The 18,471-nt window shown below is 39.6% G+C and overlaps 2 protein-coding genes across 7 annotated transcripts in view; one reads left to right on the top strand and one right to left on the bottom strand.

The window, feature by feature from the left end:
- Positions 1-1,247: 1,247 nt before the first annotated feature.
- LOC138982729 (cyclin-dependent kinase 5) lies at positions 1,248-17,321 on the bottom strand. The gene is made up of 11 exons (XM_070356060.1): positions 17,257-17,321; positions 14,305-14,393; positions 13,575-13,642; positions 11,201-11,318; positions 10,589-10,684; positions 9,551-9,625; positions 9,036-9,132; positions 5,564-5,633; positions 5,166-5,226; positions 4,494-4,574; positions 1,248-3,986 (listed from the first exon to the last, which is right to left on the bottom strand). Exons 1-11 carry the CDS (start codon positions 17,291-17,293, stop codon positions 3,888-3,890), a joined length of 891 nt encoding a protein of 296 aa, XP_070212161.1. The 5' UTR covers positions 17,294-17,321; the 3' UTR covers positions 1,248-3,887.
- Positions 17,322-17,355: 34 nt separating this feature from the next.
- The window catches only part of LOC138982728 (SWI/SNF-related matrix-associated actin-dependent regulator of chromatin subfamily D member 1-like), a 51,113-nt gene continuing 49,997 nt past the window's right edge, over positions 17,356-18,471 (top strand). For 4 of the 6 annotated variants that reach the window (XM_070356056.1, XM_070356055.1, XM_070356054.1 and 1 more), the window contains exon 1: positions 17,357-17,516. In XM_070356056.1, the coding sequence (XP_070212157.1) occupies positions 17,439-17,516 (78 nt within the window). In that variant the 5' untranslated portion in view covers positions 17,357-17,438. Of the gene's footprint in view, positions 17,517-18,471 lie in introns of all 6 variants that reach the window. The other 2 variants (XM_070356051.1, XM_070356050.1) reach the window with 1 other exon arrangement.

The following is an 18,471-nucleotide window of genomic DNA, read 5'->3' as shown; positions in this document are numbered from 1 at the left end:
ACTGTGTAAATGTTGACCTCGATTTCACAAACATATCCCATGCCAATATAAAACTGTCACAGAAGTTTGGTTTTAAATTGTGTGACACAAACAATACCAGTTATGCAAAATTAATACTTATCCATATGTCGTAGTATTTAACTTAACTGTTGTTTCTTTTCCTACTGAATGATTCAGTTTTTTGCGATTCTTCTAATTTGTATGAGTGTATGCGGATGAAAATGTGGTGTCTCTCTCTGTCTCAAAAAACAAAACAAAAAACAAACAAGCAAGCAAACAACTAAAGATACTAGGACTGCCGATCTTTGGATAAAAGAAGACAAGCACAAAATTCTTTTCAAATACTTTTTTAAATTTTATTTTCTTCCCTTCTTCAACGCTGCTTTCCATTCCATCTCAATCATGCGCACATATATGGACACATGTACACACACACACACACACGTGTACACACGCACGCATACACATACAAAAGTATGGATATGTATCATATATCTCCACACACAGACACACATGCATTTGTCTTTTCCCATCATTGCACTTTTCCACCAGGTGTTCCCTGGCTGTCTGGCACAAGCACACCACTACACAACACAGAGATGACACTAATGCCTGCACTATCTTGTCAAATACAAAGCAAACACAACGTACCCAACAAACTGGTTATCACACACACACACGAACACACACCCATTTTCTTGAATTGACATAATATGTGACACAACTAAAAACATAATATTGAGGATAGACAGCCAAATAGCGTCATCTTACTTATCAATAGTTGATCAATAGTTTTACAGGCTAATGTTTGATTTCTGAAACCACTCAAGATAAAAGGCAAAACATTGTTTTTGCAGTTGCACTTTTTTCCATTCGTAGAAGATGTGTGGAGATGAGATGGGCCAGGGATGGTCCCAAGATACCCATACCTGCAGGAAGGGGAATGATACCATGATAAAGACATACAAATGATCGTCAGGTCTGCATCATGACACAAACCTATCCTTAGCGGATTATGACTTTATTCAGTTATTCTGCAGAAAAACAGAAATGCTGGAGAAAAACTGTCTTTTCTGATGTCATCTTTTGCGAGAGCAACGTTTTTTTCTGCAGTAAAACAGTTTTACTGCAGTAAAATTGAAATCAAGAATGCTGCAAATGCTGCAGTAAAACGATGATGTTGTTTTACTGGAGAAAAACTGTTTACACTTTTTCTTCAGCATTTTGGCATTATTCAGTTATTCTGCAGAAAAACAGAAATGCTGGAGAAAAACTGTCTTTTCTGCAGCATTTCTGCATAATGTCATCTTTCGCCGAAGCAACGGGTTTTTCTGGAGCAAAACATTTTACTGCAGTAAAATTGAAATCAAGAATGCTGCAGTAAAACGGTGCTGTTGTTTTACTGCAGAAAACCTGTTTACACTTTTTCTGCAGCATTTTGTACTGGCTCATTATAATGTTGGACCACGCGAGCCCCCCTCTGTCGAGAGATGGACTCATCCAGAATTACCAATAGCTGTGCGTGACACGAATGTATTTTGTCTGTCCGACTTCCTTTCCTCCGGAAGTTTTAAGTTTCAAATTAATATAATGCCCTTATGCTACACGCCTTCTGATTAGTACACGGCGGAACAAACTATTATACTATCCCAGGGGGCGACGAATACAAACGCTACTTTACAAGGTCGTTCGTTTTTCTCCAGAAAAACTGTCACAGACTATTCTGAAGAAAAAGTTAATCGCAATAATGCTGCAGAAAACCAAGTAAACATTATGCTTCAGAAAAACTGTTTTACTGCAGTAAAAAACGTTGCTTCGGCGAAAGATGACATTATGCAGAAATGCTGCAGAAAAGTCAGTTTTTCTCCAGCATTTCGGTTTGTCTCCAGAACAACTGAATAATGTCATAATCCGCCAAGAGCCAGTACAAAATGCTGCAGAAAAAATGTAAACAGGTTTTCTGCAGTAAAACAACAGCACCGTTTTACTGCAGCATTCTTGATTTCAATTTTACTGCAGTAAAATGTTTTGCTGCAGAAAAAAACGCTGCTTCGGCAAAAGATGACATTATGCAGAAATGCTGCAGAAAAGAACAGTTTTTCTCCAGCATTTGTCTTTTCTGCAGAATAACTGAATAAAGTCATAATCCGCTAAGGATGCAAACCTTCACCACAACAATACACAACCACCACTGGAATAAGAAGCTAAGCTGACCTCCATACAATGTTCATGTACTGTGTGAGAAAGGATCAACACTGCTAAGCCTTCTCACACTGAAAACAGATACAGATATAGTACCTTCCTGCCCTATACAAAAATAGGGCTGGTGGCCGCCAGGGGTGAAGGAAAGAGAGAGAGAGAGAGAGAGAGAGAGAGAGAGAGAGAGAGAGAGAGAGAGAGAGAGAGAGAGAGAGAGAGAGAGAGAGAGAGAGAGAGAGAGAGAGAGAGAGAGAGAGACAAGACAAGACAAGACAAAATCTGTATTATCCAGGGTAATAGATAAGCAAGAATATTGCTTTTTTACATCCAGCCCTCGCCCTAATATAGGGTCAACAAGAACAGAAAACAATATAATCAAAGAACTATCACATCAAACTTAATATATTAGAACTGTATATACAGATACAAAATTTAAGAATAAATTGTCATTGTGCATTTTCAGTACAATTGTCAATGATAAAAAGTGTCAATTTTTAACATAACTTAATCTAAATCTGAATATTATTATAATTTTGTTTAACCTGCATATACATTTTAAATGAATTGATGAACCATTCTGCACATGTTTAGTTGCATTATGTGTGACATATAATTTTGTTTGAAGCTGTATGTGTTTGTTTTATGTTTAAGAAAAATAGGCAGTGAGTTCCATAGGACCGCACCTGAATAAAGAAGGTTTGATTTGAAAAGGTCAATACGTGGAGTCGGTGTTGTGATTTTTAAATCTGTTATAGTTCAAAATAAAAATTAAAAAGAGAGAGAGAGAGAGAGAGAGAGAGAGAGAGAGAGAGAGAGAGAGAGAGAGAGAGAGAGAGAGATCAAATCAAATCAAAGCAGAGAGAGAGGGGGAGAGAGAATGGTTAAACTGATAAACAAAACAAGAAAAGAACAGATCTCTCCATTTCCTTCCACTCCCATGTGGAGCCAAAAATGTGAAAGTAAACAATATTTTTGATGCAAAGTTTGTCACAGCACCTAAAATGGGCATGTGTGGCTGGACTTATGACTAGCTAAACATACATCGTACAGAAAAAACAACACAGAGGTATCTGTACAACAATGACATAACTGTACAACAATGACATAACTGTACAACAATGACATAACTGTACAACAATGACATAACTTTAGTGAGAAATCTGTCTGAACCCTGGTTTTTGCCTCTGCAGTGTGTGGCAGAGTTTTAGCAAAGCTGGCCGTGTGACAAGAACCCGAGCGTTCAGAGTTGTCTGGCGCTGGAAGGAAGGTCAGCAAAGCTTGCCGTGTGACAAAAACCCGAGCGTTCAGAGTTGTCTGGCGCTGGAAGGAAGGTCAGCAAAGCTGGCCGTGTGACAAGAACCCGAGCGTTCAGAGTTGTCTGGCGCTGGAAGGAAGGTCAGCAAAGCTGGCCGTGTGACAAGAACCCGAGCGTTCAGAGTTGTCTGGCGCTGGAAGGAAGGTCAGCAAAGCTGGCCGTGTGACAAGAACCCGAGCGTTCAGAGTTGTCTGGCGCTGGAAGGAAGGTCAGCAAAGCTGGCCGTGTGACAAGAACCCGAGCGTTCAGAGTTGTCTGGCGCTGGATGGAAGGTCAGCAAAGCTGGCCGTGTGACAAGAACCCGAGCGTTCAGAGTTGTCTGGCGCTGGAAGGAAGGTCAGCAAAGCTGGCCGTGTGACAAGAACCCGAGCGTTCAGAGTTGTCTGGCGCTGGAAGGAAGGTCAGCAAAGTAGGGATGCTGCAATGCTTCGTCCGCTGACAGTCTGTCTGCAGGGTTGCACACCAGCAAACTCTGAAACATACAACAGATTGGATTAAATTTAATACGCCTATGATGGGAGGGGGGGAGGAGGAGATGAGTGTTTGTGTGAGTGAGAGAGAGAGAGATGAGATAGTGAGAGAGATGGAAAAAGGAGGGGGAGAGAAATGTGTGTTTGAGAGAGAGAGAGAGAGAGAGAGAGAGAGAGAGAGAGAGAGAGAGAGAGAGAGAGAGAGAGAGAGAGAGAGAGAGAGAGAGAGAGAGAGAGAGAGAGAGAGAGAGAGATGGTGGAAGGACACACACACACACACACACACAAAGTACACATGCAAACAGCACAGCACGACACTCATAAACAAACCACATAAAGAAGCTTAAAATTCTAGTAATTGTGGACAGCTGTTAATGGTGTGATTATAGTATGATACTGACAGCTGTTAATGGTGTGATTATAGTATGATACTGATATGGGATCAGAATGACCAGCATCAGCATCAGATAAGAAATAAAAGCAGACAAGAAATAAAAGCAGCAACTAACCTGCAGCAAATCTCGGCCTTTGCTGTTGAGTTTAGGGACCACCTGCTGCCACGTGGTGGATACGTGATACATGGGGAATATCTGAAACACAACACACACTTCCCTGTACTGACTTTGGCTAGTGATCTTGTCTCCACACAGAAAAAATAAAGTAAGGGCATATGCATGTACATGTATTTAAAAATTCATTGATTGTCTTTAGGATTTTTCAAATGAGAATCGGACAGATGCAAGTACATGTATTGAAATCAGAAAAGCTTGAGGCTCCCTAAACTGTGCGTCCTTATGTCCTATATGCCCTGGAGGCAAAAAAAACATACAAGAAACCCATGGAAGGGGTCCGTTTTGGTAATGTTTTCAGAAAATGTTCGGCCACATGTGCTGACACAAATTCAATACAGAGTAAATCTAACCGATATGACCATCATGTCTTTTTAAAAGGCTCAGAGAACTTCCGAAAGTCAGAATTACACCAACATGAGTGTTAGATAGATCCTATCCAGGACAGGAATATGCCCTCTGGAAGAAAAAAATTACCCTCCAAGCTCTAAAATTGGGGGTCCCAGGACCCTCTAGCAGGAGAGTCTGTTGGGAGCCCTGCAAATGAATAGACAGCCAGCCAGCCAGCCAGCCAGCCAGAGATCATCTACACAGCACTAGCCTGTCACCCACCCTGTAGTTTGGAAGCTGTGTCATGCCTGGCCATTGTTCTTCTGTGGGTGTGCCCAGCAGTCTTCATACGGTCAAGGGACAATAACATAACCTTGCTCTCGTTAATGTTAAAAGTTGCCTGCTTTGTTACACGTATCTGCAGTGTGTGTGTTAGTGTGTGTGTGTTAGTGTGTGTGTGTTTGTGCGTGTGTATGTTAGTGTGGTTGCTTTGTGTGCGTGTGTGTGTGTGGTTGCTTTGTTGCTCCTTTCTGCAGTGTGTGTGTGTGTGTGTGTGTGTGTGTGTGTGTACATACAAGTACATGTATACCAATAAGAGAACAACGTCACTTGTAGTACTGTTGCAAATGTACCATGTTTCAGGTAAAATTGGGAATCAGCTTATTTGTTTTGAAGGATACTTGAATATTCTTTTTAGCTGGTCGTCATCATCATTGCCTGGGAAGAGAGGACGCCCTGCATTGGCCAGCTCTGAAAGCAGAGGATTTTGCATGAGTAACTTTAGTTAATGCCAGAAACTTATCAGTGTGTGTGTGTGTGTGTGTGTGTGTATGCATACATGCATGAGTGAGTGATTTAGTGAGCAAGTGAGTGAGAGTGAGTGAGAGTGAGAGAGTGAGTGAGTGAGAGTGAGTGAGTGAGTGAGTGAGTGAGTGAGTGAGAGAGAGAGAGAGAGAGAGAGAGAGAGAGAGAGAGAGAGAGAGAGAGAGAGATAGAGCGCGAGAGAGAGAGAGAGAGAGAGAGAGAGAGAGAGCGAGAGAGAGAGAGAGAGAGAGAGAGAGTGAGAGAGAGTGAGAGAGAGAGAGAGAGAGAGAGAGAGAGAGAGAGAGAGAGAGAGAGCGAGAGAGCGAGAGGGGGTGGGTGGAGAGGAAAACAGAGGGGGAAGGTCAAAATGATGTAGATAATTCAGACAAAGGGACACACACTACATTTTTAAAGAACAATGAGACCCTCACCAAAACAACAACAACAACAACAACAACAACAACAACAACAACAACAACAACAACAACAACAACAACACACCTTCTCCAAGCAAGGTCATAATAATAAAAAAAAGTAACAAGAGGCGAAGCCTTCAAGGCTCACGTAAGAAATCGACAAACAGTAACACAAACTCACTCACTCCGTCACAAGCACGCGCACACACACACACACACACACACAGTTAAAACTAACGCATCATATCAACTCCATGTATAATTTCAAAAAAGGCAATCAGATAAAATGATTGTGCATTTGTTCTTGGTGCATTTGTCCCTGAAGGAGATCTTGTGCAATCATCACACACACACACGCACACACACACACGCACACACACACACACACACACACACACACACACATACAAGACCGCACAAACACGCACGCACACACAGACACATGTTTAAACTGCATCAGCATAATTATCATGGCAAAACTTATCTACAATCAATAACCTACTCTAGAGCTTGCGTATCAAGATAATATATTCTTGGAATTGTCATACGACTGAGAGTTAAAGATATGGGCGTCACGATGGTCACACTCAGACAGGTTCACATGAGGTTATTTTCCCTGGTCCTCGCACTCCGAAGTCTATGATATTTTCAAGTGACGTGTTGTCCTGCTGGCAACCAGCTCCGTGTCAATCTTGTTGTAGCTTATCCTCCTTTCTGAAGGCAAAATGCGATTAGTTGTGATGACTACAACCTACACAAATATAAACAGTGTTTTGATACTGAATAGTCGGGTTACCCACTTTACCTATGCAGCATGGGAACCCTACAATATTATGCGAAACATGTCAACTGACTGCCGCAGACAGGTTCTTAAAATAATTCTGACGGTCAACACAGCCAACACACTAATCACAGTCCATTTTGTGGAGCAACTGAGGTACTCTCTGATGGTCTTGTTTGAGTGATAACGATCAACTCAGGAGGAAGAAACCAACAGAGGAAAAACAAGTCGCGTAAGGCGAAAATACAACATTTAGTCAAGTAGCTGTCGAACTCACAGAATGAAACTGAACGCAACGCAACGCAGCAAGACCGTATACTCGTAGCATCGTCACTCCACCGCCCGTGGCAAAGGCAGTGCCAGTGGAATTGACAAGAAGAGCGGGGTATTCGTTGCGCTGAGAAGGATAGCACGTTTTTCTGTTGCTCTCTTCGTTTTAAATTTCTGAGCGTGTTTTTAATCCAAACATATCATATCTATATGTTTTTGGAATCAGGAACCGACAAGGAATATTCAATAAGATGAAAGTGTTTTTAAATTGATTTCGAAAAAAACTTTTTGATAATAATTTTTATATATTTAATTTTCAGAGCTTGTTGTTAATCCAAATATAACATATTTATATGTTTTTGGAATCAGCAAATGATGGAGAATAAGATGAACGTAAATTTGGATCGTTTTATAAAAACAATATTTTTTTACAATTTTCAGATTTTTAATGACCAAAGTCATTAATTAATTTTTAAGCCACCAAGCTGAAATGCAATACTGAAGTCCGGGCTTCGTCGAAGATTACTTGACCAAAATTTCAACCAATTTGGTTGAAAAATGAGGGCGTGACAGTGCCGCCTCAACTTTCACGAAAAGCCGGATATGACGTCATCAAAGACATTTATCAAAAAAATGAAAAATACAGAATCACATGTACCATTATGTACAACAACATTCCACAGTAAGCTTTCTTTGGACGACTGTTGTTGTCTCAAAACTCGCATTCTACCTGCTGTACAAAATCTTACGTTGTGCTGCCTTAAAAAAAATGCCAACAAAGGCAAGGAAGCTGTTGCAAGGTAAGTTTACCAAACGTTACTGACATAAGCGAATCATGATAGTGCGTAAACAGCGAACAGTACAATCAAAGAGAGGAGTCTGGAATGAAACACGATACAGATCTAGGCAGATCTAGCATTCAAAAACTGTCTTTCAAATTCAAGGAAGTTGCTGCAAGGTACCAAATTTACAGACAGAACCATGACAGAGCATGTTTTGAAACTGAGGCAAAATCGTAATAATTTTGACTTTGAGAACAGATCCATTTCGTTTCTTTATTATCTGCATGTTCAAGTAAATGGTGGACAGTTTTATACGGGCAGATTTAACTTGAGACTCTACTGCAAGTCTTGAAATTCACATAAATCGAACCAAGAACAAAGACATCCAAACATTACAGGCACTTTAGATCAACTCATTTCACTGGAGGTGACTGCCTAGCACTGTGTTTGACATCCGTGTCTGCTGAAATAAAAAGAAATTAAAAAAATAAACGGATTATCAGTAGGTGACACGTTGTAAGAGTGGGAGACACTAGATCTGTCTGTACTTACCGGGGACACGACTGCCAGATCGACACTGCACTTTCGACAGCTCTTCCTCGGGCAGACATTGTAAAAACGCTGTGCAGATCAAACTGTAGGAAATCTCCCTTTGGTATCTTCTTTACCTATTTTTCTGGAGCTAAGAAACCGAACAATGTGAAATCGTCTTCCCCGAATCGAGGTGAGAACTGAAAGGTGAATCTATACCACAATCCTTCACGCGACCAGACCTGATCTTGACCCCTGTCCTGGTCTACATACCACACATGTGTACACAAACCAGTCACATGCTTGTACCCCCTCAAAAAACCCACCCGGTTTTTTTGGGGGGTACACACTTTAACTACACACATGCCGACAAAATCTTGATCATTGCTTCAATACTTTGAAGATGGTGCTTGAAAAATAACCAGAAGAAATGAGTATTTCGGTGTTTTTGAAATGTTAAAGTTTCTATCACACACATACGTACCTACACACATACACATGCACAGACAGACAAAGTTTACCATCGCATAGACTACACTTACGTGAGCCAAAAATCACCAAGACTCACCAGCAAAAATGCATCCAGCTGACCACATGTCAATGGATGTGGAATACATCTTTGCCCCAAAGAGAACATCTGGAGGTCTGTACCACAGTGTCACCACCTTCACATACAGAGTTGAAAGCAATTATGACAGTTACATAAAAAACAAATGATCAACAAACTCTATGAATGAACATAAGCATGCTTATCAATACTACGCAAATTGCTGCAATGCAAACTTATCTCATGCAAATTTATCTTTTTTTTGTACATATTTTTTTACCACTGTTACCATCAATATATCAGTTTATCTGTCATAAGATATGACAGTTTGGCAGTTTGTTAGTGAAATAATCTGATCAATTCATATTGATAAGTTGTTCAATTTTGGACTGACTCACAGTTAGCTATTCAGTTTCTGAAAGAAGTTTGAAGAACTGTAACTGACATTCACTTGAAAGAAGAAATGTAATACAATAGTAAAATGTTGAATGCAAATGTTTGTAAAGAGAAGTAGAGCATAAAAACACTAACTATACCTCAGCAGAGTAGAAGCGGACAGGAATACCAAATGCTCTGGCCAGCCCAAAGTCAGCCAGTTTCAACTCCCCATTCTGGAAAAAGAAACACTGTGGTAAGAAAATACTACAATACACAGCAGTAACAAAACAAAAGCATTAAAAAAACCACCCATTTTCTAACAGTATTCGGTCTGACTTTAATTTGAGTAAACTTAAGAAATCAAGGGGCAAATGCACAAGCAATCAGAAATAAAGGGGCAAACGCACAAGAAATAAAGGGGCAAACGCACAAGAAATAAAGGGGCAAACGCACAAGAAATAAAGGGGCAAACGCACAAGCAATCAGAAATAAAGGGGCAAACGCACAAGCAATCAGAAATAAAGGAGCAAATGCACAAGCAATCAGAAATAAAGGGGCAAACGCACAAGCAATCAGAAATCAAGGGGCAAACGCACAAGCAATCAGAAATAAAGGGGCAAACGCACAAGCAATCAGAAATCAAGGGGCAAACGCACAAGCAATCAAAATAAAGGAGCAAACGCACAAGCAATCAGAAATAAAGGGGCAAACGCACAAGCAATCAGAAATAAAGGGGCAAACGCACAAGCAATCAGAAATAAAGGGGCAAACGCACAAGAAATAAAGGGGCAAACGCACAAGCAATCAGAAATAAAGGGGCAAACGCACAAGAAATAAAGGGGCAAACGCACAAGAAATAAAGGGGCAAACGCACAAGAAATAAAGGGGCAAACGCACAAGAAATAAAGGGGCAAACGCACAAGCAATCAGAAATAAAGGGGCAAACGCACAAGAAATAAAGGGGCAAACGCACAAGCAATCAGAAATAAAGGGGCAAACGCACAAGCAATCAGAAATCCCAAAACAGGTAGACTGCTAACATTCCAAAATTCAGAATCAAAAAACAAGAATTTTAGGTTATTGATTAGTAAATTTAACATTTTGTTTTTCAGTAATTAATTTTTGTATTCAAGTAATCAGATGAAACAATAATAAACAATACATAAATAAATATAAAATGAAGAAAAAAGGTTTACTTTATTGATGAGGAGGTTCTGGGGCTTGAGATCTCTGTGTAAGACGTTGTTTGTGTGGCAGAACGACAGCCCTCTCAACAGCTGATATAGGAAAGACTGAAAAGCAAGATAAAAATATCAGTTTAATTCACGACAATCTCTTAATTAAACAAACCAAATATTGGTTGAGAAGCAGAGCAGGTTATGTCATTTCTCATCAGCAATCATCACCTAAACTTATGCCAAACTTTTTCACTGTGTGAGAAACATGATTATTAATGCCAAGGACTGCCTAAAACTTTTGAAAATAGTTGAAACATTTATGTCCATTTCCTTAAATGTGCTGGAAACTGAAATGCTAGCAACATCCTTACACAGTCTTACATACTGATAGTGATACATGCATGAAACTATATTTGCCAGGGAAAACAAGGTGTGTATTTGCGAGTAAATAGTGTGAATGTGTGCATATCCTTTTTTCTAACGCATTTCCATATATTCCCTGATCAAACATATTGATCAAGACTAAGTACAGACTCAAGATTTTACTGCCCTTATAAAAACAAGGAAAATATTGACTGTTGTGTAGCATGTTTACATGTGTATGCGGCCATCTGAAGGAGGGATACTGACCTTGACTGTGTCAGGGTCAATCTCTCCATTACATGTGTCAAAGTATTTCTTGAGGTCCTGGTCGCAGTACTCAAAGACCAGGGTCAGCTTCCGGTCACTATGCAGCACATCATGCAATCTGTAACAGCAAAATGTTTAAACCTCCAGCACCGAAGCTGACAATATACATGCATAATTATTTAAAAAAAATTGTAAACAGTATCCAAATTAACCTGTTCTTTTATTATATGAAGTTTTATATCGCGCGCGTATCTCCAGACTCGGACTCAAGGCGCAGGGATCTATTTATGCCGTGTGAGATGGAATTTTTTACACAATACATCACGCATTCACATCGACCAGCAGATCGCAGCCATTTCGGCGCATATGCCATATCCTACTTTTCACGGCCTATTATTCCAAGTCACACGGGTATTTTGGTTGGCATTTTTTATCTATGCCTATACAATTTTGCCAGGAAAGACCCTTTTGTCAATCGTGGGATCTTTAACGTGCACACCCCAATGTAGTGTACACGAAGGGACCTCGGTTTTTCATCTCATCCGAAAGACTAGCACTTGAACCCACCACCTAGGTTAGGAAAGGGGGGGAGAAAATTGCTAACGCCCTGACCCAGGGTCGAACTCGCAACCTCTTGCTTCCGAGCGCAAGTGCGTTACCACTCGGCCACCCAGTCCACAATTCTTATGTCCTCGTGTACTAAATTAAAGAATAACATGAGCAAATAATGTTGTGAATAACGCTAGCTGTACACGTCACTCCAACTTGATACAGTTGAGTCCCCTTTAAGACCTCCACAAGTCTACTGTATATGTAACCAAATCTACTGTATATGTAACCAAGTCTACTGTATATGTAACCAAGTCTACTGTATATGTAACCAAATCTACTGTATATGTAACCAAGTCTACTGCATATGTAACCAAGTCTACTGTATATGTAACCAAGTCTACTGTATATGTAACCAAATCTACTGTATATGTAACCAAGTCTACTGTATATGTGTGACCAAGTCTACTGTATATATGTAACCAAGTCTACTGTATATGTAACCAAGTCTACTGTATATGTAACCAAATCTACTGTATATGTAACCAAGTCTACTGTATATATATATATGTAACCAAGTCTACTGTATATGTAACCAAGTCTACTGTATATGTAACCGAGTCTACTGTAAATGTAACCGAGTCTACTGTATATAACCAAGTCTACTGTATATGTAACCAAATCTACTGTATATGTAACCAAGTCTACTGTATATAACCAAATCTACTGTATATGTAACCAAGTCTACTGTATATGTAACCAAGTCTACTGTATATGTAACCAAGTCTACTGTATATGTAACCAAGTCTACTGTATATGTAACCAAATCTACTGTATATGTAACCAAGTCTACTGTATATGTAACCAAGTCTACTGTATATGTAACCAAGTCTACTGTATATGTAACCAAATCTACTGTATATGTAACCAAGTCTACTGTATATATGTAACCAAGTCTACTGTATATGTAACCAAGTCTACTGTATATGTAACCGAGTCTACTGTAAATGTAACCAAGTCTACTGTATATGTAACCAAGTCTACTGTATATATGTAACCAAGTCTACTGTATATATGTAACCAAGTCTACTGTATATGTAACCAAGTCTACTGTATATGTAACCAAGTCTACTGTATATGTAACCAAGTCTACTGTATATATGTAACCAAGTCTACTGTATATGTAACCAAGTCTACTGTATATGTAACCAAGTCTACTGTATATGTAACCAAGTCTACTGTATATGTAACCAAGTCTACTGTATATGTAACCAAGTCTACTGTATATGTAACCAAGTCTACTGTATATGTAACCAAGTCTACTGTAAATGTAACCGAGTCTACTGTATATGTAACCGAGTCTACTGTATATGTAACCAAATCTACTGTATATGTAACCAAATCTACTGTATATGTAACCAAATCTACTGTATATGTAACCAAGTCTACTGTATATGTAACCAAGTCTACTGTATATGTAACCAAGTCTACTGTATATGTAACCAAATCATAGTCGAGCTGACAGACGGAGCTACAGATTCAAATTATGTGACCCCATGACATGTGGTCACTTTATTTCAGACAGAAAAACATAGATGCTAAAAAAATAAATGTACAACATATAAAAGCAAACAAAGTAATTCATACACCAAAGTCACAGAACATATATATATTGTAAAGCACATGTACTCTTCATTCATTATATGATTATTAGCTGTCTCAGGCTAGGATACTTCTTCTCTATGTTGTAACTAATAGTCATGAAGAGTAAGAAGCTGTTCTTCATGCTATTTATGATTTCATACTGCAGAAAGTACATGTATACCTCACAATATTTCTGTGTTTCAGCTCCTTGAGAAGACAGATCTCTCTCAACGCAGAACTTGGCACACCCTGTATAACACAAAGCAGAAAAAGAAGCAGTCAGTGACATACTGAATTACATGTAGACAAGATCTATACTCCTAAAGAGAGGAAAATGCCAATGTTATGATGGACTTGCGGCAACACTTATTAAGCTTAAAGTTGAAAATGCTATATACTGACAGCTAGTGCACCTAAAAGTAAAAGTATAACAATATCAAACAGGAATAGACCCTATCGGTATTCCAAGCTCTCGTAATCTCTCGCAAAATTCAGAGCATAGCAAAGCATGCGGTACAGCGATCTCACGCGAGCTGCACAAGCCAAGGTTCGAAGTTCTCGCGATGTTCAAAGCATAACAAAGAGCGTGTCTCGCGAGAGCTGCTCAGATACCGAAAAGGTCTATAACAATATAAACTCTATCGTGTTTTCTAACTTTGATTCAGCGTTTTATTTTTTTTATACTTGTTCTTATCAAAATATCAGACCCTATCGCAATGCTAAAAACATGATAACTGTTAATGAAATATGAGCAAACCTATAGTTTGATTTGGATTTGATCAGAACTGTACATTTAGTACGTAACAAACGTTTTAGTTTTCCAGCTCTCTCTTTCTACTTACGTACATACATACTAGTACAGAATGCTAGTAATAATTAATAAAGACAACAACAAAATACAGGAAAATAACCTCATCATCGTCATCCAGACGAACTCGTTTCAATGCCACAATCTCATGGGTTTCTCGGTTCTTGGCTTTGAACACAGTGCCATAGGTACCTGCAAATGACAATACAATGCAAGAATAAGATTATACAGGTATCTTTTTCAGTTAAAAGCTCATGAAGAAGAAGAGGAGTAGAGAATCTCACTTTTCTTTGCTCTTCCGGCTGCTGTGAACTGATCAAGGATCAATAGAAAGATCACGCATTTCACTGTAGCACTAACCATGACATTTTGATCATTAAAATGATTCATCTAACTATATAGCTATTCTGATGGACACGTGGGGGAATTCGGGGGCTGTGATTGGATGGTCTCTTCCGATCATCAAAGCATAATGCTACGGAAGTCGGCCATTTTTGCCAATATCCAAAAGCATATTGGCAATAACAAAGACGCATGGTTCCGGTTTACCCATCTGTACCACACGATGTTTCAATCGACAACAGCTAGCATACACTGACAACTTGAAATTCTTCTCGGGAATGTTTTTCAGCTTTACAAATGTCGATAGCATACCCTTTTCTGCTAACTTCCCGATGAAACAGGACTAAACCAATTATTTTCTGTCCCTAAACACCACAAAATGCTTAAAGTCGAAAGATGTAGTACAAACAGGGGAGTAAAACGGAACAGCCGTTTTTGTGTGCCTGTGTGAGCTCACAGTTGCCGACTGACAAACTTTCGCATTCGGCTTTTCTTATCTCGTAACTCCACACTAAATACCCCACTTCCCCTCTGAAGTATTGATGTACAACCCATGGCACTAACATTCATGTAGTCGTTTATAACTGAGGTTGAAAAATTCGCTTCATGACGAGACAACAGGGATCGCGCTAGCTTTTTAAAAAACGCGTAAGTCATACGCAACGAAACGAAAAAAACGCGTCACGGACCAATATTTTTGCGTACTACGAAAACACGTACAGACACAAACAAAACATGCACGAAAGACTTAAAGACACTCCTTACCTAAATAAGGCGAGTTTTCCTGTCGAACTCCGCGCACGCCTGTCGAATAACACCCCTGCTGTCTCCAACCTTCGGGCCTTGCGAGTTTGTTTCCCGCTCTAATACGACTAGACACACTTTCCGCCTTTTGGAAGCGCGAGATGGGAGAGCAGCTAATGTCTGTTTCATTATCCGACAAGACATTATCTGGTAATACCCTCGTTACGTTCGTTTGCGATACTTCGATGCAAAAAGAAACGGACTTTAGTTTTGACGCGCAGATTTCATGTGTGTCGTCACTTCTCGAGCCCTATAGTCAGTTTCAGGATCGGGTGATTATTAAGTCAGAGCAAAAGCGCTGCGTGAAGACAAGAAAAAGTTACAATATTTTTGCGTATGGCTTACGCGGCGCGGCGAAAAAAACGCGTCAGCGACTTTTAAAATGCGTCAAATACGCAAAAATCGTGCGTAAACGCGATCCCTGGACAAGTATAAATGCCATTCACCCAAACTGAAAACTTCGCTGCCGTCTGCTCGCATTGTACGGATTAGCTGTTCTCTTCTCCTCCCCTTGTTGCATCCTAGTTCTTCAGTTGTTTCTAGTTTTCCGTTGATGTTGTGTTTTGGTCTTCTTCATAAGTAGTCTTGTTCAAAATTAAAAAAACTGAAACTTCTTTTTGTTGTATACGAATTAACTAATAAAAAGCTGTTTAACAGCTGTGTTGTCAAATCGAGTTTTTTTCCCCAAGTCAGTGTGGCGCCTGCGCAAAACTAATGCGCATAAGAAACGGCGTCTGCTATCAAAACCTGAGATCAACGCATCGACGCAAAAACTGTCATTTTGTAAGTTTGGAACAACAAATCAAGGTCATAACAGCTATATAATCGCTATTGTATTTTCAGCGTAGCAATAGGGTCCGATATTTAGACTCGAACAAGTATAATGCGACTCGTCTTCGACTCGTCGGCATTATACTTGTCTCGTCTAAATATCGGACCCTATTGCTACGCTGAAAACACAATAGCTGTTAATAGTCTTTCTTACCTCTCTTCTATTTCCACTCTCTAACAATACTTACTAACATCTCCACTCTCTTGTCCTCTCCTCCATGAATCCCTTCCTCACCCCCCCACCCCCTTCCTTTTAGATGTAATTGTAAGACATAAGACATAAGATCATTTATTGTCCATACAATTAAACAATGGATGGAAAGGTGTGGTTCATCTGCTCTTAAAACAACCAAACAACATTTGACAACAACCATAAAAATAAAAACAAACAACAATAAAACATACGAAGTAAGAACACCCAAAGTACTCCAGACAGGCAGGTCCACCAACATCCATACTACACACACACACACACATACACACGCTCCCACTCACACACTCACACTCACACACTCTCGCGCACATGAGTTGCTGGTAAGAGATGTAACCAATGCATTGCACTTCTATCACAATCCTAAAACGTATAAATAATAAAACTTGTGGCCATAAATCCTTGGTATTCAGTCCTGGAAGTCACAAGAGGAAAAGGTCCCAGAGTGTCTGTGATATATTCTATGAAAGACTGGAACTTCTGCTGCAGTCGATTGTGGACAATGTACACTAAGCAAGTGCAAGTGTGTACACGTATGATCTTGTATGATTAATGTAGCTCTCTAATTTCTTGTGTTTACTAGGTTTCTTTTCGGCCTGGGCAAGTTTACACGCTTTTGTGAGGCCCGGATTGTTAAAGATCACACACAAGACTATCATTTAACAAAAACAACAAAAATAATACACACACAAATAAATAAATTAAAATGTTTCATAAAAAAAGTCGACCCCAGATTGGTGAGAGATAATGTAATCAGAAACATGTCAATAGCTTAAAAAAATAGCTGATTTGTGCAAACACAAACACGTGCCAATTTACAAATCATTTGTAATGCAGGTGAAGTTATAAAATTCATTAATACTCTACCTTCGCCGATTTTTTCAAGCTTCTCATATTTTTGCATTTTTGATTCTTCTGCCAGGCCTGAAAGCGGAAGTAACCAGTGGTTTATTTCCCTTGGCTAACATGTCTCCTCCACCTAGAAAGATTCTTCCGGTTTTTGGAGCGTCGAATTTTGGACAAAGAATCGTACAACAAATTTGACAAAAATGCAAGGACCACCCCAAAGATATGCCTCACCTGGCCCACCGATGCGTCCACCGTATCCCCAGGTCGCATATGGCACGGTATGTAGTAAATCTATGTGGATTTGTTCTTTAAAATACTCAATTAGTAAACGCTCGCCGTTTCCTTCTTCCTTTTTTTGCCATTAACTACATTCGCTTGCGTCTACACTGGCATAATCTTTCAGTGGCAACGATCTAAAGCCTGCATAACGTAGCAGGACACTCGGTTGATTAATGGGTTATGGTATGAAGTTATTTGTAACGCTTTTAACGTGAATGAAAGCAATATTTTTCTGACTTTTCTTTTTCACTTCTTACTGGAGAAGGGAGGCAAGTGCGTCATCTCCAGGGTCGTACAAGTCACAGTGTGCCTTCCCTTGACCCTAAACACTTTGAGCCGAGGTTGTTTTACTGGTTAATGCACAAGTACATTAAATAGAAGTAGTTAATAACCATTACATGCAGTCTACACGCGGTTATACAATCGCCCATTGGGCTTTTCCCACAGACTGGCTGGAGAATAACAGTGGGTTACACTTGCTTCAGGACCGGTGTCACCAACTGGAAACTGCTCAACAATTCCTCTCAATGCGGTCAATGCGCATGCGCCAATCTTGGACTTAAAAAATGCGACCCTTTGACCGAATGAACCATGGGTTAGGTTAGGGTTAGGGTTAGGTTGTTCACGACCTAATTAATTATCTTCCCATGTTAGTGCATGCGCATTGACCTCATTGAGAGGGATTGTTCAGGCAGAGTTTTCAGTTGGTGACACCGGCACTCACCACAAGCTACCTAATTTTTTTTAGGTCTATTCAAAGTTTGTTTTGCATTTGACGTAAGAGGTTCATAATCACATGGAAAGAGAGGGTAAAAAAAGAGACATCTTGGTATTTTTTTTAAATTGATATAAATTATCATACATATCTTTAAATTTGATTAAATCACGAGCAATGCGACTCTTTGACTTGAGTATGAGTCTATGACTATGACAGTATGACTATGAGTCTCTAGT

The sequence above is a fragment of the Littorina saxatilis genome, linkage group LG12, assembly GCF_037325665.1.
Source record: "Littorina saxatilis isolate snail1 linkage group LG12, US_GU_Lsax_2.0, whole genome shotgun sequence".
Classification (NCBI taxonomy): domain Eukaryota; kingdom Metazoa; phylum Mollusca; class Gastropoda; order Littorinimorpha; family Littorinidae; genus Littorina; species Littorina saxatilis.
The sequence above is the reverse complement of the archived record's forward strand: the minus strand, read 5'-3'. Positions and strand labels throughout refer to the sequence as shown.